Source organism: Sinohyriopsis cumingii, chromosome 1 (genome assembly GCF_028554795.1).
Source record: "Sinohyriopsis cumingii isolate HCF-2022 chromosome 1, ASM2855479v2, whole genome shotgun sequence".
Classification (NCBI taxonomy): Eukaryota; Metazoa; Mollusca; class Bivalvia; order Unionida; family Unionidae; genus Sinohyriopsis; species Sinohyriopsis cumingii.
Window position 1 is genome coordinate 176,741,459 of NC_142961.1, and position 27,165 is coordinate 176,768,623.

At 35.4% G+C, this 27,165-nt stretch overlaps 1 protein-coding gene across 3 annotated transcripts in view; it reads left to right on the top strand.

Annotated features, from left to right (window-relative positions):
- The first annotated feature begins 396 nt into the window (after positions 1-396).
- Positions 397-27,165, top strand: part of LOC149808447 (leucine-rich PPR motif-containing protein, mitochondrial-like) — a 162,202-nt gene continuing 135,433 nt past the window's right edge. For all 3 annotated transcript variants that reach the window (XM_089977347.1, XM_089977366.1, XM_089977356.1), the window contains exons 1-6: positions 397-555; positions 7,682-7,845; positions 17,366-17,488; positions 20,647-20,768; positions 21,932-21,990; positions 23,098-23,184. In XM_089977347.1, coding sequence (XP_089833473.1) covers positions 404-555; positions 7,682-7,845; positions 17,366-17,488; positions 20,647-20,768; positions 21,932-21,990; positions 23,098-23,184 — 707 coding nt within the window. In that variant the 5' untranslated portion in view covers positions 397-403. The remainder of the gene's footprint in view (positions 556-7,681; positions 7,846-17,365; positions 17,489-20,646; positions 20,769-21,931; positions 21,991-23,097; positions 23,185-27,165) is intronic.

The following is a 27,165-nucleotide window of genomic DNA, read 5'->3' on the forward strand; positions in this document are numbered from 1 at the left end:
TTCATCTTTTTGTATTGCTAATTTAAGTACTTCAATACCAAGTACATATAACAACATAGAGGACAGCCCTGCCTTACTGATCTACTTATTGGGAAGGACTTTGTTTGAACAATATATTCAATGTTGTTGCATAGTGTTTGAACCCACTGTATAAAAACTGGTCCAAATCCATATTTTTGAAGTATTTGTATTATAAAATTGATTTCTATCTTGTCAAATGCTTTCTCTTGATCAAAGAGAATTAATGCATGTACATTGCGCAATTTCAACATGTCGGAGGCCGTGGCGTGACCCTCATATCGAAGAGTAACGGAGTGGAGAACCAGACTAGACAATCCTAAGGAACTTATCTGTGTCTCACCGAAATAGCCGAGGATATTACAATTGCAGTTTCTGTACTAAGATGGCGGCTCTTCTACGCTGTGCACGTTTTCTGCCGGCTTCTAGATTAACTCATGCTCTTAATGCAACTGAGAAGAAAACATCCATAAATGTATTCAGTGCCCATAGTAAATGGGTTCAGACATTTCCAGCAGTTGGAAATTCGTTTCTTTGGTAATTGTTTCATTCAAAGAATGCATTATTCAATGTCGTGGCGAAGGGCAACCATGTGTCCTTCACCGCTGTCTGCTGCACACGTTTCGTAAACTAACGAAGTAGAAACCTGGAAAATAAACTTTGTTTCGCTAGTTCGTATATGACATGCGACACCAGAGAGAATTCGATAATTCATTGATCATGTCCTTAACACCTTTTGATATAATTGTTGAATGTTTTGGCTAAGCGCAATGTTTCATTCCCTACCCCCCCCCACTATTGCTCTAAACTGAAGATATCGCTACATATAATAATAGTGATATGAAGCTTATTTTAAGGTAACGCACATAAAAATATTCTAAGTGTTTGAGAGTCATGAAAAAACAAGTAATTAAAAATTATTTTCATTTTATGCTGTATTTTTTTTTGTCACAGAAAAGGGGGGGGGGTTGATCCAGTGTAGAATTTGGTTAAGCCGTTTTAAAAGTTTGGAATATTCATTTTATACATTAATTTTCTAATTAATTTATTTTTGTTGATTACATTGTTATTTGAAGAAATGATGTATCCATGGCAATAATTAGTGGTCTTCTGCCAGCCAGACGCTTGCTGTGAAGTAACCCACTCTGTGCTATAGTTGCTAAATAAGCTACTCAGCTATCTGGCAATTTACTAACAGCTTTGGATATTATCCCTATGCCAATCAACTCTGATGTCACATCTATATATTAAGAGCAACAAATTTGTTCCAAACCTGTGACCCCATAACTTCTGAAATCAATCTAATATGTCTCTTGGAAGTAATTTTAAATCAAGCACAATTCTTTAAAAAAAACGTTGTGTTAATATGAGTTATCAAAGCAGTTCCATTGTAAAATCTTCATTGTCAGAGGTGTATCATTTTGCACGTTGTATAGCGCTTCAATTTCGGAGGTATGTAAATCTGGCTTTTATATTGCAATCCCTTAATGGCTAAATAGAAGTGATTGGTTTTCAGAATAAACCAGAACGTGTGAGGTTTGATTATAGCTTCTATGTGGTTGAGGCTTCAAAGTGATCATATAACTTGCCATTGAGCAAATAAGACTAAAAATGTGCTATTGCTACTGGTTTCCAAGAAAGTCATGTCCATTTCCATTCGATGTAATGCTTTTATAATTTTTATCTATTGCCATCTGAATCCTGGTGACTCAAATATTTGATGGTAAGAAATCCATTCTGCTTTTCTAATTTAGGACAAGTGAATTGGTGCATGCAGGAGTGAGCTGTTTCAAACATGTTTGTCACAGGGTAAAGAAAACTTTTGTCCAAGCACTTATCCCAGACTTGTCCATGTCATCTCGTTGATCAGTAAAGTATACTACATTGCTTTCACTCGTAATAAAACCAAGAACAACAGGCCTGGAGGCAAGCTTGATATAAAAATGACTACAAATCATGAAAACTTTTATCCCAGGGGCAATTGAGCTGCAACCGAAACTTGTCTATGTCATGTCGTTGATCAGTAAAGTATACTTATCCACTCATGCCAGCTTGATACAAAAATGACTACAAATCATGAAAAAGAGATGAAGATGGCGAGATCAAATCCCTTCCAATTCACATCTCCTTTAATAAATTGCACACAAAGTGGTTTAGAAACATAGACTGCACTATACGGGTCGAGTTACTGAGATACCTCAGTAAAATGAAGGGGATGCCATATCAGCTGGACATTGGTTTGGTAGGATAATGGGGCAGTTTAATACAGGGTTCACATGGTCTTTGACAGTTTGGGAAAAATGAGGTAGCGTTTTCAAGGCCTTGAATGTTTGGGAAAATCGAGCAGATTACCCTGAGGTCATTAAAAGTCTTTGAAAATTGTAATAAGCCCAAACATTTTAATTTCTTTCTTTAATCACATACAGTTGTCTAAGGTTGTTAGATTCGGATGTAGTCGAGTTTTCCTGGCTTCCTTCTTTTGATGACCCATTCAGTTGCATTGCTGCTGCAATAACAAAAGAGCATTTGTTTACCCATCCAAAGTTGGCCTTGGCGGCGACTTCAATAACACGTGCACTCGTCATCAAAGCAAGCCGGCTACAATCTGCAATAAAAACAAGGCACCCTTCATCAAAGGAAGATGACACCATAACTATTTTCTTCACGTTTTTTTTTGTTTTCAAATTCATGGTGTTTGCTTTTTGTAATCATATATGTTTTTAGGTGTTGTCAAATGTAAAGCGCTTGGAGCTTCTAAAGATTAGGCACTATACAAAGTCCTCATTATTATTATTATTTCTGTATGAACCCTGTAATTGCTGAATACTTATTTTAAAATCACATTGGGAACAATTGTCAGTAAAGAGGTTTTCTACTGAAGTAGTTTGCATTACTATGTAAATTATCATTATTTTCAAGATACCCGACCTAGGTTAGATCATTAACTATATTACTCCAAGACATTTCAGCAAGTCTTTTGTTCACATAGATTTTGTTTACTGCATCAATGCTTTTTGCTCTTAAAGATTCACAATAAAACAAGATTCCATTTTTTTAAAAAGCAGAGATGTTTATTTCAAAATTCAGTTTTTAATTGTTAGTAAACTAATGAGGCATTGATTAAGACGAAAGGGAAAATAAGCTTCTTGAAAATGTTAATAATCAACAAAGAAGAATAAAAGGAGTATTCAGATTCTTGTGAATAAAGCTGGAAAGGACACCATTACATTACATTAGACATCACATGCCAATTTGAGTATGTCTCATAATGGGAGATATGATTACCGTCGTCATGTGAAATGGAAAAAAATTTCACCAAAATTATGTCAGGTTGAGAGATAGCAACAAGCCTTTGAGCTACATGGAACTAGAGTTTCTGCAACTGTACTGTGATAAATAAATTTTTCAGTTGAACATAATGTTTATCGTCGATGCTTCAAACTTTTAATTATGTTTTACAGCTTTGAAATAGCAGTTATTGATATTTTGTTACACCTTACTGAAAACTGGTCAATCTTACGGGGAAAAATCAACTGCTTTACTGAGATGGACTTGTCAGGGTTGGCAGGTCTGATACTGTCCAAAAACATGTTCTCTCAAGACAGGTGGTCTCATGACAGGTCATAACACTATATAATGAATCCATGTAACAAGAATCAGATCTCTGAAGACGTCTCATTGCATTGGTCTATGAAGTATGGTTTTACTCTAGTAAAAAAGAAGTTTAAATCAAGGCCTGTTGTGCACAGAAAGTGTGGGTTGCATGAAAGATAATGTATGCAGTAAAACTTCAAAAAAACCCATCAGAGTACCAGAATCCCTTCAACACTGATTTTTATTGTCCCAAAATTTTTATTCTTTAATATCTTCATTTTTCCCCCCAATAAACCAGAACCCCATAACTCTAAACACTGAAACAAATTTTGATCCCAAATTTAAATGTTATGCTTAAAAATACCTTATAAAACAAAAAAAACCCACACATTTTAAACATAGAAATGTATTTAGCTACTAAATTTTTGACACAGGAGAACATATTAATTAAAAATTCATGTATTGGTCTGATCTTTGCAACTAGAATCTAGAAAATGGCCCGAAAGTATAGTTAAAGCAATGGTTGGCATGTGCCACTACAGATTAGGGCTGACAATAGGCTAATCTGAAGTCTCTGTACCATAGAAAAAACCCAGCTTTAAAGGTTACTTATATGTATCAATAACTACATGCTTGTATGTAAGCCAATTAAAAAAGACTTTATCTTTTAATTATCTAACTGTAATTGATGCTATATTTTGTATACATGATCAATAGAACATTGTTTACTGTTTTAAATTAAGAATCAGGGCTTTATTAACCAGACATGCTGACAAAGCAGTATTCTTAAAGTCAGACTCACTGAAATGAATTTCAATAGAGAAAAATCATTACATGTATGTATTTCAATAGCCATGACTTTTTTTTGTCCTAACTCACAACAATGATGTTTTGCATACAGTGATACAGTGAGAAATTGAAATCACTTGTAGTTGGCAAGGCTTAGAAACTCGGCTTCTTTAAGGACATTAATGTTAAAAACTTTCGCTTATATGTGTAGCTAACAGAAAATTGTGGATGACTACACAAATAAATAAGTTGGCAGGAGAGACAAATTATCGTGTTCTTTAACAGTGCTACATCCATGGACCTGATCTACATTGGAGTCACATGACATTGAACTTGTCAGTTTTGTGAAAACAATCAGGATCCATTATTGGAGAATTGTATCCATAGTAAGGAACAATTAGGCCAATGATGAAAGCAATGAATATTATGTTGAGAATGTTATGTGACATACCATGAAATTTTAGAGCCTGTAAAAGAGATTGAATTTTTGTTGGCAATGGCTTAGAATGATCATTATTTGGCTCTGACACAAGAAATGGAGTCATTAACAACAGCCACATTAGTTACAGAACAATGTAAGAAACAACAGGCAACTCTCTATGCCTTCTTCAAGCCAGGCTCCTGAACTATAAACATTATGAATTACATGGAGTATTTAAACTTTGTATAGCATAATTCATAATTCCAGTGGACTTTAGTAAAGTTAGTGAAATACTATAATTAAAAAATGACAGCTTTCTTAATTTTGTATATTTTTACACAGACACGGATGCTTTCATAACTGGATTATATAGTCACATAAATACTCATAAAGAGATTTTTAACATCTCAGTTGAACCAAAAACTTCTCAAAACCAAACAGTTAAAAGGGTCCCTTGGGTTTTGTTTTTGAGGAGTTTCACTGTACTAATCTGTATATTTTGTTGAATTTTGTTAATGCCCTGTTATTGTCTCCTTTGATCTTTAAGTATTCACAGGTCGTAAGCATTCATAGTGTTACTTGAGTATCTCATGTTCTAATTTTGTTTATATCCTGTTATTGTCTGCTTTGATCATTAAGAATGCAGGTCACAAGCATTTATAGTGTAACTTTAGTATCTCTAGTTCTAATTTTATGTCCCTTATTCTGGTAGAAGTTGAGGCTACCCATAAATATATGGGGTCAGAATTATTCTCTTTACTTGTTCCAGGAAGATGTTCCTTGATAAAAAAAAAATGAAAAACATTGTGATGTGTAGTGTTGGATAAAATTTTATATCATTGGCGACTTTATGAAATGTGACAAAATATACGATAGGAAGAAAAATTGCATAATTTATGAGATAGGCAATCATGCCAATATTCACCATAGACACAAAGTTTTTATTTTCATGTGTAATTTTGTGGTTTTTCAAACACATTTTTTCACAGCTTGGAATTACTCTAAAATTGCTATCTTTTAATTTATAATAAAATTGAAGTAAGGTGTTTTTTTATATATCTTGTAGTAAGATAAAAAGTGCTTTTAGTTTCAGCCTTCATTCCTTCCTCTGCACAATAACATTTGCTTGTTACGTCACTGGAGGTTATGTTTTTGGAATTTGGGTTTTTATTATGAAAATCTCTTACAAATATTGAATGTGAGTGAGATCTACATCTCAAAATGAAGGAATCTTGTGACTGTTTGACTTGAAATTGTTACCACTGTGGGATTTTTTGTTTACTTGGATTTTGTTAGATTTTAAATAATGTACACCAGGGGTGCACAACCTTTTTCAGCCAATGGTCAGATTGCATTTTCTAAGACCACTCGAGGGCTGCAAACACGACGCTGCATGTTCTATACAACAGCGACTTGGTAAACGAAATTAACGTTAATAAATGAGTTAGACTTAAGCTCTATGCCAGATTGATATAGGTTGCAAATTTGTTAGTAGCCTAATGAATTTCTAATTTCTTTAATTACTGTTCATGGGCCAGATTTCTTTGTTGTTTTAATTTGCCCTGAGGGCGGGATCTGACCCGCAGGCCATGGGTTGTACACCCCTGATGCACACTGACCGAATTCAAATCAAATTTTGCACCAGCCAGGTATTTCAACTTTTATTATCATTTTCTTGTATAGGTTCTATGATAAATTAGATCTGCACATGTTAATAAAATATTTTGCAGCTGATCAGGCTTTGCTTCTTACTCTTCTCACTAGAGACTATGTAGCGCATCCATTTTCTGTAAATGGATTTATATTCTCTATATCTTGGATGACAAGCAAGAGACTAAGCATAGTATGCCTTTATCTTTAAAAGGAGTTTTTATCAGGCAATAGTGAAATGGCACTTGCAAAAATCTGCTGGATATAATGTTTAGGAGATAGTTTATTTGGGGTATGTTCTTGTAATACTATAGAAACCTGCATTGTGAAATTGCCAACTGAAGTTGTACAAGATAGGTGTTTTTTTTTATAAATAGTTGTTGGCATATGAAGTATTTTTCCATGGCTGTTTTGGGCTAAAGCCTACATGGCTAGTGAAAAATGTTATTCAGGAATATGTATTGAAAATGTTGGATTTGTAATTTAGTGGCGAAAAAGGTAAAAAAAGCAAATGCAGAGCAATTTAAGTAAATCTATTTCACAAACTTAGTTGAAACCCTTTGTTGAACCCATGCTTGCTGGAAACAAGACAGCTGTCACTTTTCATGGTCAATTGTTATGAAGTTAACACAACTCATTCTGCTACTTACTCACTTCATTGACCTTTGTGTCAAGGCTATGGCCATAGAAAATTTGTGATAAGGTTTAGTTAAAGTTTCTGTTGCTTGAACCCAGCAATGGAATATTTTTCATTTTTGGGTTGACTTTAAAGTCATGGTCATGCATTTTTTTTTAAAAGTGCTTTGATCACAGGTACCACATGCAGGCCATGTGTTTCTTAAAATGGCATTTATAATGAAAAATATGCAGAGGAGCATAAATAATATTGGGATATTCCTGAACCTTTTCAAAGTTGACAAGCAGACAAAAATATGTTGTAGAAGATACAGTTGTTTAATGGAATACTTGCCCCATGCACAGAATCTGTGAAGTGGAAAATGCATCCTCTTTTACATTTTTGCCCATTGTGTAGATAATGCCATCGCAAGTATTCTAACTACAATCTGTTCAGGTTTTTAAATATGTTGAATAATGATGTCAGCTTTGTTATGAAAAATATTTGTTGTGACACACAAGTTAACCTTTAGGTATAACCATATGCAAAATGCTGCTAGTAAATGAGTTTCTATTGTTTTCAACTGATTATAGCAGAGGGATTGTGACAGCAGCAAGACCATATCGGAATGAACAAGGAGAGGGTAGAGATCATGATGAACTGAAATCCTACATTTATACTGTGAACAACATCTACAGGAAGTATGGGCGAATCAGTTTAAGAGATGGTGAAGATCTCCTCAGGGTAAGCAGGAAAGGTAAGTAAATATTCTACAGGACTACAAAAATACCTTGTCTGGCAACAAGCAAGTTAAAAGTTGCTTTGCTGGACAAATAAAATTATATTACTTGCTCAGACCTTTTGAGATGTACAGAAAAAGGTAATTTGAATAGAAGTAATACAAACACAGGCTACTATTTCATTGCTGCCTTTCAAGGATGCATAATCCCTTGTCCAAGCAACATGATTCCTTATTCCAGTTTGTCTTGGAAGGTTCTGCAACTGTAAGTAACAAGATCTCAGTGTGACTCCTGTATAACAGTCTATATATGGATTAATATGTTCGTTTCCTTGGACAACATACATTTTTTATGTGTGCAGGAAGAAAACCTGTCTTCCCATTTTCTTTGGACAATCCCTACTGTTCCCAGGAAGGGTCTGGATATTTTCCCTTCAGGGTAAGAAGAATGCCCCTGTAGGGTAGGATATTCTGAGACTAATATAGTTCAGAAGTCTCACAAGCCTGAATGATCCCTGACACTGGATCTGATGTGATCATGCTGACAAGTGATTGATCCTGGTACCTCTTAAATGAATTAAGTAAACAGGGATGGTCCTGGCTTTTAAAAAGCTGTCGCAAAAAAATCGCCAACCTCAATATTTTGTCACCAATTTTCAAAAAGTGTCGCCAAAACAAGTAGTGTACATTTTTCCAAGTGTTAATTTAGTCTATTAATGTAACAGGCAATGAAAATTACAAAAGATGGGTTAGTTAATACTTTAATTAAAACAAGCATTAACAAAATGTTACAAAGTGTTACATGAGGATCCGTCGCGATTTTAGGGCTGCCCACTTGTTGAATGCAGTTTCAAAGTCTAATTTTTCACATCTGTACATGCTGATTCTCATTAAATTCTCGACAGATGAGATGCAGAGCTTATTTCTGATGTCAGTTTTTATGAGGTTCATCATACGGAATCCACGTTCACAGTCTACAGTGCTGACAGGTGACACCAGTAGTCTCTCAGCAGCCCCCCCCCCCCCCCCCCCATGGCTAGCTTCCCAAAGCTTGTAGCGAATTGCTTCCTAACTCCCAAGAATGATCACTGAATGCTGTATAAATTTTCTCGACAAGAAAAATAGGATCTCCGTTCCCACGAATGAAACTTACACGAGTCAACACCTGGCAATACTGGACCGTATATATAAGCATAAATTCACACCCATTTTAGGGATTCTTTCACTCCTGTATTTTGAGAAATAAATAATTATTATTAATTATGCAAAACTGTTTTTTTTTTTTTGCTATTTCTTGTTGCAGAGTTTAAGTCTCTGCAGCCGTAACACGAGACTGATGGCAAAAGGAAAAGATCAATGAGTAAAATGCTGCACTGGCGACAGATGTAATTGTGATTGAGATTTTTTCCATTTGTTTTGTATTTATACACAGTAGTCGGTACTTCAAAGGTTATCAGTTTTCTATGAAGGTTCAGCAAAACTATTGTATTTGTATATGTATTAAAAAAAAACAGAAGGATTAGCCATACAATTAATTGTATCTGTTCTATTCGCGTCTTCAGAAGTCGGTCAGTTGTAGGTATAGTGCGGTAGCATGATTGACTGTATCGCAGCATACAGTCCTCAGCCCAGATGTCAGCATAAGCAGATTATGATGTAACAATGCACTGTAAAGTTGGGGTTGTCAATAAGAACAAAGGATCGTTTGTGTAACAGATTGATTCCAATGCATTGCTTTGTCAAGTTTGTGGCTTCCTTTCGTTCTGCCTTTTAATATATCCAGTCCAAATCCATGATTGTATGTACAAAATAAATAACCAAAAAGTATGTCGCCAAAAAAATCGCTAGATGGGATATTTTTGTCGCCAATAAGGAAAAAAAATCGCAATTTGTGACATTGGCGAAGCCCAGGACAATCCCTGGTAAATAACAATGTGTGTCCAATCCCCCCCCCCCCCATGAGAGGGGAGCTGCAGCATCTCAAGAGTGGTAACCTTAGAGATGCCTATTGTCCCAGATTGGGTGGGAATGTCTTGAATTGTCAAGCCTTATGAATTTCACAGCTGTAAAACAGCAGGAAGTAGAAGCCAAATGAGAATATTCTTGGTCCTTACATGTCTTTTCTGGTAATTTGTATTATTAGTTTTAATCATTTTTTGGTCCTTACATGTCTTTTCTGGTAATTTGTATTATTAGTTTTAATCATTTTTGGTCCTTTCCTGGTGTTTCTGCTATTTTGTGATGTATGATCAGATTCCTGTATTTTTAAATGATTTTAGCATTCTTCTTGCATCCACGTGGAATGTTTCTTTGTTGCGTAAGTGTCCCTAATTTTTCAATAGAATCACAAATGTTTTACCCTCTTGTCCCTTATTTCCCTGGTTGGCAATGGGCATCTCTTTCTGGGTGAAGGTGGTCAGTGGATTGTGCCTTGCTGAAAAGGAAGGGCAGCATTTTCACTCCAAAGATAAGAAATCTTATGTGGGCTCTTGTATTAGATTGTCACCTGATCTGGACACTAGGCACCAATCATTGTGGTCACACTGTAGGTCTGGAGACAGGGATGGGGAGTTCCAGTTTGGGGACACCATTTTCTGAGAAGTTAGTCTTCCTTCCCCATTGTTGTGCCTTGAATCTCCCTCCCTTAGCTCATACTCTCATAGGTTATCTTGAAGAGATGAGAAATGTATACAGTAGTCCCCCTCTTATAAGGTCATCCCTATTGAAGCAGGGAAGTGGCCTTTCTAGAGGAGGATGACAAATGCGAATAGTAAATACATATGAAGAAAGTCGCAAGTACATTTAATTCTAAAACATTTAATATTTTCATCATTTTCAAAAGAATTTTATGAATAACCATTGATATAGTTTTAAAACTGTCTTTATAATTATGTTACAGATCACGTCATCTGTCACTTTGTTGGAAACAGTCTAAAAAACAAACCAGACTCGTCACAATTAAAAATATCCTTGCTGTCATATCCCCTGCATATATCGTTTAGTCTTTTGTTCCAATCTTCGACAACTTCATTATTAACATCAGCTGATTCTCCACTAAGGACAGAACACTTAATATTGCATTGCACTTGAAATCTGTGCAACCATCCATTACTTGCGGTAAAGTCGTCATATCCCAATTCAACTAACAAAATTGTTGTTTTTTCTTGTCATTCAAATCAGGATACAGACATCTCCTGGCTCAAAACAATCTTCATTTCTCCATCCATTTCACTTTCCCACTTCTGCAGAATTGTTTCCTTATCTTTCATGATATTGTTTATCTGAGTCTTTCCGACATTAGTTTTCTGCAAGGATCCTCTGCCCCCCCCCCCCCCGCCTCTCGGTTAGTTGAATTGCTTTCACTTTCTCTTCTAAACTGAGAATTTTTCTTTTCCTCAATGACATGTTGATCTTTTTGCAGTAAGTTATTCATGTTGCCAACTACAATACTGATCCAACAATTTTTGTATGCATCTAAACAACCTGCCATGTTTTTAAAGGAAGTGATCTTGTAACGTGATTCGTTAGTTGTAGTCTGGTACCCTCTTGTTTTCATACATTTCTTTACACTAAGTGAGAGAAGCCAAAATGACTTTGATATGCACCATTAGCATCACGTAGATTTGACCTCGCGGCTGTTAGGATTTGTAATTTTACTAAGGGAAGCCATAAAGGCTATCAAACCATTTTCCTGCCGACTTGTGTATTGTACATCGATGCTGCCACTTCTCCGCTGTTACTACTGTTCAATAATTGTAATCTTAACAATTATCATAGTGACTAAACCGGACATCTTATGATAACACAGCAGTAAGGCTAATTGGATTACATGTACTTACCCTTTTGTAAGGATTAAAATTTGAGTCTTTCTCGGCTTTATGGAATATATGTGGCTTCTCGTGAGGCGTAAATGATATAATATTAACCTTAGTGGTACATGTACTTAGTCTACACTTTCAGTAACGAAAACCTGACATCTGGAAACAAATTGGATTACTTAACACACGTTATGAATAAAATACTGGTTCTGGATACATATTAAAATAAAATGCGGCCGTTTGTGAGGGGTAAATTTTATATTATTGCACTAATCCGCTAGTCACATTAGCCGGGTGGCCTTTCATGAGGGGTACTTTTGAACACAAACTCGTCTGTGCCAATGAATTCTGGCCGTAAGGAGCGGGTGGCCGCAGGTTGGGGGGGCCGTTCAAGAGGGGGACTACTGTACTGACAATATCTCTGGAAAGGAAAGTCACATTATCACCCCCATACACACACACACACACACACAGTGAGATGCTTGGGGACAGGACAACTGAGCTGATGACAACAATGCTGTCTATTATGGTTGACTGATAAACTGGTGGCAATGATTACTGCTCCTTCATTAGGGTCTCCAGCTTCCTCCTACCTGTCAGACCAGATTTTAGATGAGGAAGTAAGGACATTCAAAAAGATCTTCAGGATCAGAGGATACAACAATTCTCTTCAGTCAGGAGAGACTTTGGGGGTGGGGGTAGCATTGCATCTAGGCCTTCTGATTTCACATTCCACAGTGGTCCTGGAGCTTACACAGAAGTTTTCCCTGGGATAAGAGTTCACCAGATTGCAGAACAGGTGGCCTGTCCTCATTCACTATGCTTCATTTGCTGATTAGAGCGTTTGGCAGTAGGGTCCATTTTCCAGCTGAACCCTTTGAGAACATATACACATATTCCTGGATGCTGGGGAAACAAAAATTGGCTGGGACCTGGGATTACCTTCAGATTAAAACCTTGGAGACAATCGAGCTTACCGCCCATAATCTTGTCTTAATTTATTTTTGGTGGCATCCTTCATTTCCTTGAATTAGGAATTGGTGTCTTAAGTGGTACTTCATTGGTGACCAGATTCTATAGCAAAGAGGTTGAGGCATGCATTTTCCATATCTTGGGTGCTTATTGTGAAGGTGATGATTGTCTGCTGTGATGCTGCTTTGGAGATGTCGAAGGTTTTCACCATCCACAGGAAAATTTGTGTTCCTTTGGACAGGGTTAACAGAATCCTGGCCATTTTAATGACTTTTCTAGGTAATATATAATGAGCCTGTCTTTACCTTTCACTCTTGGGGGATCACAAATTCCCTGGGAGACTTGTTTCCCCTTGAAAACTTTGCTTACACCCTCTCCAGTTCCTGCTTCAAGCACAAATATTCTCTATCTGCTCAGATCTCCTTGATGGCTTAGTAAGGACTTCTTTCTGACTGGGATCACAGTTCACACACCGAAATCCCACTCCTTTCTAAACACCAATACATCATATTCTACTTGGGGTGCATATATGGAGCCAGGGTACAAAGTTCTTCCATGTTCTTGATACTGAGAAGAAGCAACCTCTCATATTGGAAGTGCAGGCAGTGTCTCTAGCCCTACATGGGTGTGTCAACCTCATAAGGAGTCACTGGGTGATGGTTGCCTCAGACAACACAGCAATCATAGTTTGGAACCTTCATGATTGTGCAACCTACAAGAAGGTTTTCCTTGGAGTCCACCATATTTCCAGCAAAAGGAAAATTCTGGTTGACAGTTTACAGATCGAGAATTTTGTTTCTTTTTGTAATGAGTTCTGTACCATTTGGCAGCAGTCACTTTTCCAATTATGGTGGGCTTGTTTATGACGTGACTGAACAACAAACTCCCCTTTTATGTCTCCCCAGTTCATGATCAGAGGGCTTGTGCAGTGGATACCTTCAGTCTAAAGAGGGATTGTCTGTTCATATATTCCTTCCCACCTTTCAGAATGATTCTGCAGGTTCTCCACCATGTTCAGATCTCTATTAGCTCGGCTGATCCTAGTTACCAGCTCCTGTGATCCCTGTGGTCATGGTTTTAGTGACTTGCCTTACTTGTTAGACAATCCCAGGAAATTGCCACAGTAGAGGGACTTGCTATCAGAGGACGGGGTCTCTGCTCCTCAACAGCATGCAGATTCTCCATCTTCATGATGGGTGAATTGTAAGCAATGTATCCATTAGGACCAGATTTTGAGCTAGGTTGTCAACTGCATCCAGGCTTAAAGGTGGTCCACTTGCAAGGTTTGTGAAGCAAAATGGATGATCATCTGAGATTGATGCAGTAGGAAACTTGTTGATCCAAATTGTTCTCTTTTGAGTGCAGTTGCAATTTTTTAATGTTTTTTTTAGGCAGAGTATCTACTGTTAAAGGCTACAATGCAGCCCTTTCAGACACTGAAATTCTCTTGGGATGCTTCCATTGGGTCAGACCCTCTTTTTGATATCCTCAGGTTTTTTGAGCTTCAATGAATGGTATCTCACTCACTGATGCCTAGATGGAATTGCTTGTGTGTTCTTTGAGCATTGTCAAAACTTTGTTTTGAATCACAGAGTGGAGGAGGAACCTTACCCTTAATACTGTTTTCCTGCTCACTTCAGCCTCAGTGTGCAGAAGAAGAGCTTCATGCCATGTCAGTGGCAAAGGGTTGTTTATGGTTGAATGGTAGGAGCTATGTAATACTTCACTACTACTGTTGCAAAGATTATGTCTTACCCTGCTCTGTTTTCCTGTGTGCTGGATCAACATCTTAATCAAAGAGGATAGTAACCTCTAAGTGGGTTTTGATGCAGGAGTCAGAATGGGATCCTCTTTTTCTTCTTCATTTCTACAACCCTCTAATATAAATTGTAGGAAGGAATTGTGGAGTTTGGACAGGGAATATGCATTTTGGATAGGTTAGCAAGCACTAACAGCAAGTATGTATTACCTCAGTAAAAGTAGTTTTCTTCATGTACATTTTCATGAATATTGAGTGTTCTTGTTCCTGAGTTTGGGATATCGTACAGTAATGAATGGGATATTTATAAACCTGACAAGAAGGCTCTATTAATGAAACATTTTTGAAACAAAAATTATTAGACTTGATTAACATAGCTATAGTCAACATGATATTGTGTTGTGTACCCCATTGTATCTTTTTATCTTAAATAAAATGACCACTTTTTAGAGTTTCTTTGGTTTTTTCTGGTTCTTCGCATGAAGATGTGGACAGTTGTCGAAGGCAAGATTGGGTTTGGCATACTAAAAGAAATGTATATTTGTCAAAATAAAGTTTTCTTATCAATAATATTTGTCAGGGTTGATGTTTGGAATAGGGCTGGTCATGTGAATTGTTATTTTGCTTCAGTATGTTCAGTAAGTTAAGTTGACTTGTCTTTACCAAATTGTATGTTGACGTTCTCATTTGAATACTATGAGAATTCTACTCGTATCATTTAAATGAATTAAAGGAGCAGCATAAAGTGCTATTATGTTGTATGGGCCTACTTTACCTTTTATCAAACACTGTTAAATTGCCATCTCAATATAGTTGCGATTTGATCTTGACATTTTTTAAGAATTCACATGTTGACTTTTGTGACCCTAGGAGGTATGCTTTACCGCCATATGTACTCACTTATAAGTCAAGTCCAACCGCAGACTGAACAGACCCAGATCTGTTAAACACATAATGCACTTGCAAATCTGGATCTCTGTTATTTATTATGAGTAATCAGTTGAAGAGAAGATAAAGAACTTGACATGTTGGTACATGATGCTTATGCAGTTCATGGTCTGTGTTGTTTGCATTTGTACTCGTGAGTATATCTAGTACACAAAAATGAGCATATATCTTGATGAACATTTTTATATTGAGTATTAGAAAAGCTAAAGGGGCCCCGAGTGGTCTAAAGCGCTCTTCGTTACGGATCACTGCCATCTCACCTCTGTCTGCGGCGGTTCGAGTCTAAGATTCAGCCAATGTGAGCATGTGAGAAAGCCTGCCAGTAGCTTCTCGTGGGTCGGTGGTTCTTTCCGGGGTTTTCCGGGTTCTTCCTCCACCATTAATACTGGCCGCCATGTATAGCCTATCGTGCTGAAAAATGGCGTTAAACCCCACAACAACAACAAAGAAAAGCTAAATTTATCCATTGCTTGATCCAGTATATGTAGAAGTTTGCTGGCATGATGATTACCAATCATTAATTTGGTAGATCTTTAATTTCCATGCTGCAGTCATGTTCTGTAAACAAAAGTTTACAATACTATTGTGGATTTAGGGTAAAAATGTTGTTTTTGTAGTTTAAACAGTATTTCTTCTGTTTGAACTATTGGAAATTGTTATATTTATCACTTAAACTAGTATCATGAACAAAATATTGGAGTATTTTGGAGATTAGACCATTGTCACAACAACAACAACAACAGTGCATGTACCTATATTACACCAACATTCTGCATAGCTGCTTACATGGACCAAGTTTGGTTTTATTGAAACATTCAGTTGTCTTTGTTGCCTATCATTATCAATAGCTGTTAATAAACCTGTGATATTCTTTTATGTCTTTCTTTTCCTCTAAGTCTACTAAAGTATTCCTTACTGAAATTAGTTTCATACATTATTTTGCAATTCAGAACTAGTGTGAAATTATAACAATAAGATGTAGTAGTTACTGTAGTAATGTTAGTAGGAGTAGTTGATTGCTACATTAAATCTGTCTATTCATGAAAATAGTTCCTCTACATGTAGCATGATAGGTGGGCCAGTCAAAAGTGTTAACCTAAACCTGCTTAGTGAAATGTTATGTACAGTGAGTGATACCATGCCAACTGGGACCTAGTGTTACTGCCCGACTGTGATGATTGTAGTGGCATATAGTTTAACCATGGTCCATCTGTCCGTATATATATGTCACACTTTTGTTTAATTTTGCATTTATATGGTTTCTGTTTCATGAAGACATTTCTTTAGTTAAGCTACGTTTGAATTTACCATTGCTGAAAATGACTATTTACCTGCAGCAAATAATTGGGTTGGGGTATACATGTCTCTTGATGTATCACTCTTATTTTCTTGTTAACCTCTGAAACATTTGAGTCTTTATGAAAACTTGGTATGTATTATATCATGAGAAGAGTTTGTGTCTTATACAAGATTTGCCTTTGTCTTGTTAATGCTTTACAATTATCTCTCTGTTTCAAAATTATTTTCACACTTCTTGCCTCCTTAACCATTGGACTTGTCGTCATGAAACTTGGTATGCTTCTGTACCTTGACTGTGTCATGTAAAATAATGGGCTCTGTCTTTTCAGTATTTGAATTTTCAGCTGCATCCATCTGTCTCAGACTCATATGTATTATTATTTTGTAAAGCTTTGGAAATGACTTCAGGCATGCATTTATACCATTACTAGGGCTGATATCATATATGGATTGGTTTTGTAATATTATTACTGTTCAACATTTTGAGGTCAGGGTGGGGGAGTTATTCTGTGTACTGACATAAAAATCATCAACCAATTTTCTTTTGTCAATTTCTGGTGACCAAAATATTAGGGCCTGGTGACTGAATATTTAAACTGGCCTCTGAAATTTTTAAAGTAGATCACTTTATGACTGCTCATGTTTGAACAGTACTTGGATCACTGCACATCATCAGTTAGGTACATTAAAATGAACAGGCCTCATTATTATTTTAATTGTACCTCTTGTTACTTCTTTGTAGCCGAGTTGCAGTCTGATAATGTTGTCATGCTGATTCGACTCTTTGGAGATCCACTTAATGACTGCCATCCAGCCAAGCGAACAGAGATGCTTCACCAGTTTTGGGAAGAACTAAAGGGCAGGGGTAAACCATTTCTTTATAGTAGCATTTTCATAATTTATGAAAGAACAATCATGAAAAATTCATCACTGGATTTTATATATATATATATATATATATATATATATATATATATATATATATATATATATATATATATATATAATTGGTTAATTGAATGTCATGTTTCTTTAACTGTTATTTTTTCAAATTATGCAACCTGTTTTTGTGTGTGTTTGTTTAGATAATACAAAAAGTATGCCAAATGTTTAACTTTTTAATAGATGTTCAAAATAGAATTTCTATCTAAGATGATTAAATCCCATTCTTATGAAATATAATTAAACATGCTCCCAGACTTGTTGACTTATCTGCTGATGTCCCAAAGACAAACACTCGGAGGTAACTTACTATTTGATGTCAGTTTTGTACACTACTGCAGACTTGAAGACAGCTTGGCACCCTGCTGGACTGACACAGTTGGGTCTATTCTGTAAATTTCTTTGCTCTGGTACAATAGTTAATGAAGGTAGAACACAGTGAAGCTAGGTTGAGTCCACAGGAAGGTGGCCTTCGTGACATCATCCAGATAAGAATGGTCAAGTACGTTCCCAATAGCCCTAACCACATAAACTTTGATTGTCAGAAGGAAAGAACTCTTAAATGATGGATTAATGAACTCTTTTGATAGATTGCTGTGGTTTAATTAATTTTTGTGGGGAAGGCTCCTGTGGCCTAGTGGTTAGAGAGTCCTCCTCAAATGTGGGAGGTCACATATTCAAGCCATGGCCAAGTCAAATTGCACACTGCAGACATCATAGCGATGTGACTGAAAAATTGTTAAGCTGTGTTAAAAATCTAAATCACATACACACACAAACACATTATTGTGGGTATCAATGTTTGTGATTTCATATATTTATAAAGAGCAGATATGATTTTTCTCCTTTTTAAAGTGGAATTCCACTTTTCTCCTAACTTAAATCCAATTTTTCTTGATATATTCTATTTTTTTTATCATCTCCAATCTGGGTTTTTTAAAACGGTCAGGTCAGTCCCATTCTGCAATGACCCTTGTAATGTATTCGTTCAGTATATTAGTTAGGCCACGACTCTTGTAAAGAGTATTCTGATTGGTTGAAAGTTTAAATTCATCCAATGAATCTTCGTGTAATATAAACCGATGGCTATGGAAAGAAGCATGCTTGCAGCAAACAAATGGCGTCCCGAGTTGTTGAAAAGGACCATCACACGAGAAAGTCAAACATGCTGCTGGTATGACTTGATGGACAGTAGTCTATAAAGTTGCACCATCAATACGTTCTGATGATCATTTCATGTCTGTAAACCAGACATGACAAAGCATCAAACAGACTAACTAATCAATGCAAACAGTTAAAATAAACAAGGACACAGTTACATGTGAAATGCACAAAGACTAAGGAGAAAATGCCAAATGTTACACAAAAATGCATGCAGTTGATAGTGTTTATGCCAGAAGACACTTTAATTGGTGAAAATTGCCAAACACCCAGTGACATGAGATAACCACACAAAGTCCAAAGAACACCCAGTGACATGAGATAACCACACAAAGTCCAAAGAACACCCTGTCATGAGATAACCATACAAAGTCCAAAGAAAAGAAGGATGAAATTCCAAATAATAACTTAGGCATCAGAATGGGATGATGTTTTATTTTTGTTCCCAGACCTCAAAATAATAATTGAAGGAGGTTACTGACGGAAGAGGGAAGGCGTGACTAGTCACAGGAAAAGGGATACAATGCCGTAATAGTAGATAAGCACTACATACTTAATGTTGGTTTACCCACCTAAAAGGTACATTTTGAAAATCTTTGCAAAAGAATGTTTACTAGATTCAAGAAGAGAGATTTTAGTGATTCTTGTACAATGCTATCTATTAAGTTCGCATATGAATGAGCTGACCTAATTTCCAGTGACTTATTTTTACACTCTTGTATTTGTATTGAAACAAAGATGGTATGTTTCAGTAGGTCCAATGATGACCGTGATAGAAAAGATCATTACACTCTGTGAAGAGAATTTGTCCTGCAGGTGAAAAGTCAAAGCTGTTTAACTGAAATAATAAATAAAAAAATATGCCACAGAGGGTTGAAAATTCTTTGTGGTGTCATTGTTTTGTCCTTTGGATGCTTAAGAATACATTTGTACTACTGTAATGTGTTGGGAGTCTAGGGCAAATAAAATAGATGGACAACTCAAACCTTTTTCATTTTCTAAATTTTTCCAGTATTATAGTACCAACTAAATGGTACTATCATCACAAGTGTTCTTATTTTAGATTATACTAGCAAAAAGCAAAAATAAATGAAATTTGGTTGGAGAGATTTCTGTTTGGTTTTGAGAACTGCACTATGACCCAGTCTTAATATAAATGCTGAAACTGGATTTCACTTCTGTTCATGTTTTGGGGACACACTTCGGAGATTCAAAGACAGTTTTCATAAATATTACCAGATATGAAATCATGAAAAATATTAACATGAGTGCTCTTGACTGGAAAACAAATGGTCAACACAATTAGTAAAAGTGGTGCTCACTATGGAATGGCAATAATAGTGCATGTTTGTGAACAGTTAATTGCAAGCAGAAAAAAATCGAGCAGGAACAATTTCTTCACACTGATAAAGAAAAATTGTGAAAATAAATGAATATTACCTTAACCCTGGAGAAAAATTGATACATTGCTTATATATCCATACTGAGTATAGAAGGTAAGACAGTTGTTAATATGATCCTGTACAAACTGGGCATCAAAATAATTCCTTCCAGTGGCAAATACTTAAACAGATCTTTCAAACACATGTAACTAGCAGTTAATATTATTAGCATTTAGAGCAGAGGTACAAACATCCCAGCATAAGGAGAATGTTAACATATAAAGATGTCTTGTCTCAATGCAAAATGATAAAGTAAATTATTTGAAAAGGTTTTCAGGTTTGCTTCTGAATCACTTTACATTTATTATAGGTTATACAGGTTTCAATTGACAGCAGTTAAAAAAATATTTTCTCCATGTACACTTAAGTTCTTTATTCCTTTTATCTGATTCATCATTTGTATAATCATTTTTCTTTTCAAAGTTAGAATTTTTGTGCTTTGTATTACAAAAGGTTTTCTGTTTATTTCTTTGGTCAGGTTTTGAGTTAAATGTTACCCATTACAATGCATTATTACAAGCTTACTTGGAGAACAACCATCCCTTCCAACCTGTTGACGTACTGGCTGAAATGGAATCAAAAAATATACCACCTAATAGGGTAAGATATTTCTTTGGATTTGCAGGGTTTTTTTTTCACTCTAATTGTAGAAGACCACAAGAGTTTGTGATGACCCTTTGTCGGTCATCCCAGTGTCATCTATTATCTCACAGAAATTGTTATCACTGTTCCTAATAAATATTAGGAGGAAAGTCCTGTAACATGGCAGTTTTATCTTGTTGGTCTTCATTGGCCCTTTAAAAAAGTTATAATTTTCTTGATATTAAATGTATTGCAAAACTTGTAGCCACTGAGGGGTATCTTTTAATATTTACTTTCTCAAGTGTGGATGATATTGTACATTGAACATTAAATTTTAAACCAAAGCAATCAGGATGGGTTGAGTTTAGTGCTGTTGAAACACCTGAACTATGCCTATGTGACTTAGAATTTTGTGCTAGGACAGTATACATGGTATTGTTACATTGGGTAATTCGTTCACCTGCATTAAAATGTTAAGATGCTGTGATCAGTTTTTTTTAAAGTGATAAATTGAGGCTTTTACAAGGATATTTTTCCAGAGGGTTATTGTCACCTGCCACATGTGTTTCATGGAAGTCTTTTATAATTTCAAGGGTTTCCTTTGTTTCATGTATTGAAGAAAGTGTAGTGTACCTAGCTTAGTTTTAGTTTCTTTTTGTGGTTGACTGTCATCAGTGCATGGACATAGACATAATAGTAGAATAAAAATTGTAATAAATAAAATAAACTGAATGAAGAGTAACATTTTTCTTGCCCTTTGACTGAATGAAGTTTAACTTGTGTATAAAAACTGTTGAATAATTTTACCTATATCTGCTGAAGTAACTGTTACACTTTTTTTTAAAATTCCAGTTTTAAAAGCATTTTGGCAGATTATGAGATGACTGGTATTATTGTGATGATTGTCATATTGTAGACAGCTGTCTTGATATGACTATGATGCATCGTTGTTGGCGATGTACAGCTTTAGTTGACTGCATGGCCTAGTTTTTTCTTCAAGCTTTATTACTCTTTGTATCAAACAGAATTTTCATGTTGTTGCATCCAGCTCAGCAGGAGTATGATGGAGTATCTTATAAAGTTCTTTTCTGATAGTCTGACTTTGCTACCATCTACCATCTTGCAAAAGTCAATCATTTATTTATTGACATAGTTTTTATTGTATGCATACCATTTTGTAGGTGACCTTTCTACGACTCATTGGGGGTTACTGTGCACAGGGGGACATAAAAGGGGCTTGGTAAGTAGTTTTCTTTTTAGTTCTTTCATTGGATTTTGAGAATAGTTACAGATATTATATTAATATAGTAATTGAGAATTTCTTTCTCATTGTTAGTAATTTAATACATAATGCACATGTACCTTATTTAACTTTTTTGGAGGCATGATCAGTTAAGTGCATAAATCAATACAGCATATGTTGTCTAGGTAATTTTAATTAGTGTGCAAAAAAGCTCACTTGTATGATGGGATGAAAAAGGGACTTAGTTAAGTCCTGGTTTTTAAAGACAGTTTGGATAAGGTGATAATTTGATATAAGAGCATTAAGAGATGATTACACCATAAATATTGTTAAGAATTTTATATGCAGCGTTCGCATTATCTGTGATATTGCTCATCCAGAACTCTTTTAGGACATTATTACAAATCATTCTTTTCATGTGTCATTTGGTGAGTTGAAGTTTTTAATAATAGCAAAAGTCTATGCATTGCTTTAAGCAAAACAAAGAAAGTTGGATATACTGTTTTAATTTTTCTTGCTTTGAAGTATAACTATTATTGTGGAATTGAATCACAAGCATGGGGACTTTTATCAATTTATTTGCCAAAAAATAAAGTCATACAAATTGTCCAATTTTGTGAGATCTTAACATCTGGAAAATATATTTGGCTGTGTCCGATGACCAATGCCAGAAAAAATTCCTGCATTATTAAATGATTAATTAAGAAGTATTCCCATATGTTGAAGCACTAAATTTGTTAATTATGAGAGATAAGAGAAATTTTCTGTATACCCAACACCTTTCTTAGTTTCTGTCATTCATAGATGCATCTAACTTACTGATTGTGTGGATCCAAATGACTGCTTGCATCATTTACTGGATATCAGCACAACACTGATTATATGGTGTTAATAATAGTAGAGATTTCAAAATTTAAATATAAAGCCTTGTATGAAAATAACTTGGGTGAGATGAAGAATTCCAAATATATGCAGACATGAAGTACAAGAAAGTGAAAGTTAAAATTTCAAGGTGCTAATATCCTCTAAAAGATCTATCCTTTGTAATCTTGAGCTGTTTTCATTTTTTTAAAGGATTTGTGATAATGTGCTGTTCTTTTTCAGCCAAATTTTAGAGCACATGAAGAGCCAGAACATGCCTCTGTCAGAAGTTGCCTTTGCCTCACTAATAACTGGACACTTCAAAGCTGGGTTTGTATATTTCTTTGAATCACAGTGCTAGTAGTACTTAGTAATACATTTTGTGATCATGTAAAATATGCATTTTTTTATAAATGTTTTACCAATTCAGTCAAAATTCTGAAAATGCAGAAAACCTCAGAATAGTTTATAAAAATCTCAGAAAGTCCTGTTTTTATCATGCTTGCATTATAGATGGTAGATCAATTTCCCAGTGTTAGGATTTTCTGTTAAAATACTTTGATGCTCACTATAAGGTGGAGCATAATGATGTCAACCAACCTGGCTTCAGTTCAATCACTTTAGTTATCTACCATCTTTAGTTGCCAAGCTTTGTGGATAGCTTGTGCTTGGGGAAATGAAGAACCATGTCAGTTTCTTTGTTAAAAGGTCAAAGATCAAGGTAGCTTTGACTGAAAGAAGAAAATGGTTTACACTAAAATAACTTGTCCCTTCATCTGTGGTTGACCAAACTCTTTGGATGGCTTGAACTTAGTATAAGAAGGAATCCTCTTGATTATGGTTTTGTGGGGTTTAAAGCCATTTTTTCAGCACATTATAGCCTATACATGGCAGTCATACTGGCCCTAAATAGGCATACTAAATTGATGGAGGAAGATTCGAAGAAAAACTGCAAACCTATGGGAAGCTACTGGCATGCTTTCTAAATACACACATTAGTGAAGCCAAAACTCAAACTCACAAACAGAGGTAAGAAGTGTGAATGATCTGTAAAGGCAAGACACTTAGCACACCCAGAGTTCCTATTGATTTTGGAGTCGAGAAGTCAAAGGTTAAGGTCAGTGTGGCTAATGAATAACAAAATTAGTTCTTGCACAATAACATTAGTTTATAGGACATACCAAAACCAAACTCTGTGTATTGTTTGCACTTGGCGTGAGAATAAGACAGTAGATTTTGTGGTCAGTAAGAAAATTAGTTCTGCATCACAGACATGACCCAATCTGTATGGATGTTTGCATTTTAAGTTAGGAAGAAGTCTTTAAATTTTGGAGTCAAAACAGCAACGGTCAAGGTTTCTCTGAAAGAAGAAATTTGTTGTTTTTTGCTTTTGTGTTAAAATATCTATCTGTATAGAGGACTGTTAAACATATAATGTGCCATTCACTGTACTTGTGTTTCAAAAGTCATTCAAAATTAAATATAGTTACGTTTGCATCGAGGACCTAGAACTTCTTTTTATACCACTGGTACATGGGAATGGGGGGACACAAAGGTTTCCCATGCCTGGTTGTGTACAAGTCCTATATGTCATAAATATCAGAATTACTTTAGCAATTAAAAAAAAATTGTGCTTAGTAAAAAAAAAAACCAGGCCAAATTCAGGTTGCACAACTTGTAGATAAAACTGAACCAATGGCCCCATTTGACTTTGTTTGCATTTGATTTGTGTCACCAATGTCATCTTTGCTGAATGACTTTGAATGACTAGTATTGAAACTAATTTTGAATGATACTTTATAAATGTATCATTGACATAATTCCCGTTTCATGATAATCAGAAGCTGATGTTCTTTCATTTGAAGACTAGTTTCACTCTGTATTTATCCCTATACTCCTGGATCTTTCATTTCAAGACCAGTTTCACTCTGTATTTATCCCTATACTCCTGGATCTTTAGTGACAGATACAGTCCTGAGAAAGTATCGCTTTCTTGTTGATGGAGAGATTTGTGCTGTGAGAAGCATTATAACATTATTTCTTATCTTCTGATGGTTTTAGTAACAAAAATTCAGAAAGGACTATATTTAAATAAGGGCTTTTATCTGCCCTCTAAATTTTTTCTTCATTCTTATAGACACGAGGTGTTGTTATTCATTTGTGATGTAAGTTTTGTATTTATGTGCAGGTTGCTATGGAAATGGTGTTGAAAAGATAAAAGAAGACATAATTTTCAAACATTTCCATATATTTCCCATTGATTGGCTCATCCAAAATTTATTCACTAAATTTTAAACAAAAGAGATAAAAAATGTAATTTTTTGCTGTACTGGTTATGTGTTGGCCTGTTGGCCATTGTGTCACCATTGATTTGCATAAAGCGTGAAAAGTAAACTTGAAAATTAAAACAACAAAAAATAAAATAAAATACAAATTTGCTATAAGTGTGGGATCCATATTCTCCTGCATGACAAATAGCCGCCTTACCAAATGAGCTTATTACTTTTTACCTGCAAGTTGCATTGAAAGCTACATACAGTGTCTTTGTACTTAGCTGTACATCAAGGACATTGCTTAGTAGCTTACATTTATTTCTTCAATTCAAATTATATTGATGTGAATAAGATTGACTTGTTGAAACTTAAATTTAGTTTGAGCTTGTCCTTATTCCTTCGATATTTTGTACTTTTATTTTAGGAATCATAAATATTTCCCCATAGATACTTATAGGAGAGACTCGACAAATTTGAGCATAAAATATATTAATTTTGTATTATATTCTACTTGGAAGCTGATCAGATATATACCCGTCTGTGATAAGAAAGCAGTATTCTGGCTTTTTGCTCAACAAAAAAGGACTTTATGGCATCCCTTTTTATTTTCACCTATTTGACCATTGTTGTAAATGTATGAATATCAATAAGACATAGGTAAAGGCTTGATTTTCATCTTTTCCATAAAATTTGATTATGGACCCTGTTTGATTTAGAAGTTTGCTTATTCATCTCCAATTAAGATCTTGTTAATTATAACATATTGGCAGGGGCATCTGTGTTCTGGTAATACATTGTCATTTAAATTTGTGTTAAAAAGGTGGTAGACATGCAGGACTTATTTTGGGCTATCGGTTGGCAAGATCCAGACCTGCCAACCCTTACGATTTTGCTGCAAGTCCTACCAAAATATCGCTAAAATGACTGACTTGTGGAATGATAGCAAAAAGTACGAAAATATGATCTTTTTTTTCTTCTGGATATTTTTTTACGGGTTCATTCTGGATCTGGATTTTCGTATTAGACTCCGTGTTCGGATTCCGAGTTTCATCTTAAACAGTGGATTTTGGTAGGGAACCAGACTAACTATACAGTGGTATCTCAAATGCTTTGAACCTGCCTATTTTGTTTGTGAGAAGTGTGCATCTGATCAAGATTTCGTTCTGTTGTCTGGTTGTCTGAAAAGATATCCAAATGAAAATGCATCGAAGGTGGAGAGGACAACCAACCTCGTAAAAAGTTGAAACAGTGGTTGCAAAAGTATAAAAAAGATTACTCAGATACTTGGTCATGCTTAGAAAAAAAGTTAAAAAAAAGGTGACCATTACATTTATTGCTCATTATGTCGTGTTGACTTGAATATTTCCCATGGTGGGCAAGAGGACTCTCACTGCTAAGTGAAATCCCCAAAACATACAGAATATGTTGCAATGAAATCGAGTTGTAAGTTGCTGACCTCTACGGGATTTGGATTTGTAGTGCCAGAAACTGAATTGTAGGTCATAAGGCCGAAGTATATTTTACAAACTTTTTGGTTGAGCATAATGTTGCAATTGCTGCATCTGACCTTGCTTCTCATCTATTCAGGTGCATGTTTCCCAAATTGTCAGTAGCAAATAGTTATCACTGTGGCAGAACAAAAACTACTGCTATTGTATTACAACAGTGCAAGTCAATACAGGAAGGCATTGTTAACAATATTTAATCCCAACTGAGCAACTGATGGTAGCAATGATTCTGAGAAGCTGTACCCAGTTGTTGTTAGATATTTTGAAAACAGATGGGGTTGTAACAGAAGAACTTTTGTCAGTTCCAACAAATGATGGAGCCTCTACTGGGGAAAATATTTTCACATTATTGGATGATGATTTGAAAAAGAGAAACATAAGTTGGAATAGCTGTATTGCCTTTGAATCAGATAATGCTTCAGTGATGACATGTTGCAATAAAGGTGTATTTGGACATATAACTAAGGTGAGTCCCTCAGTGTATCAGAGTGGATATTCATGTCATTAGCAGCTAAAAAGGTGACTGATAT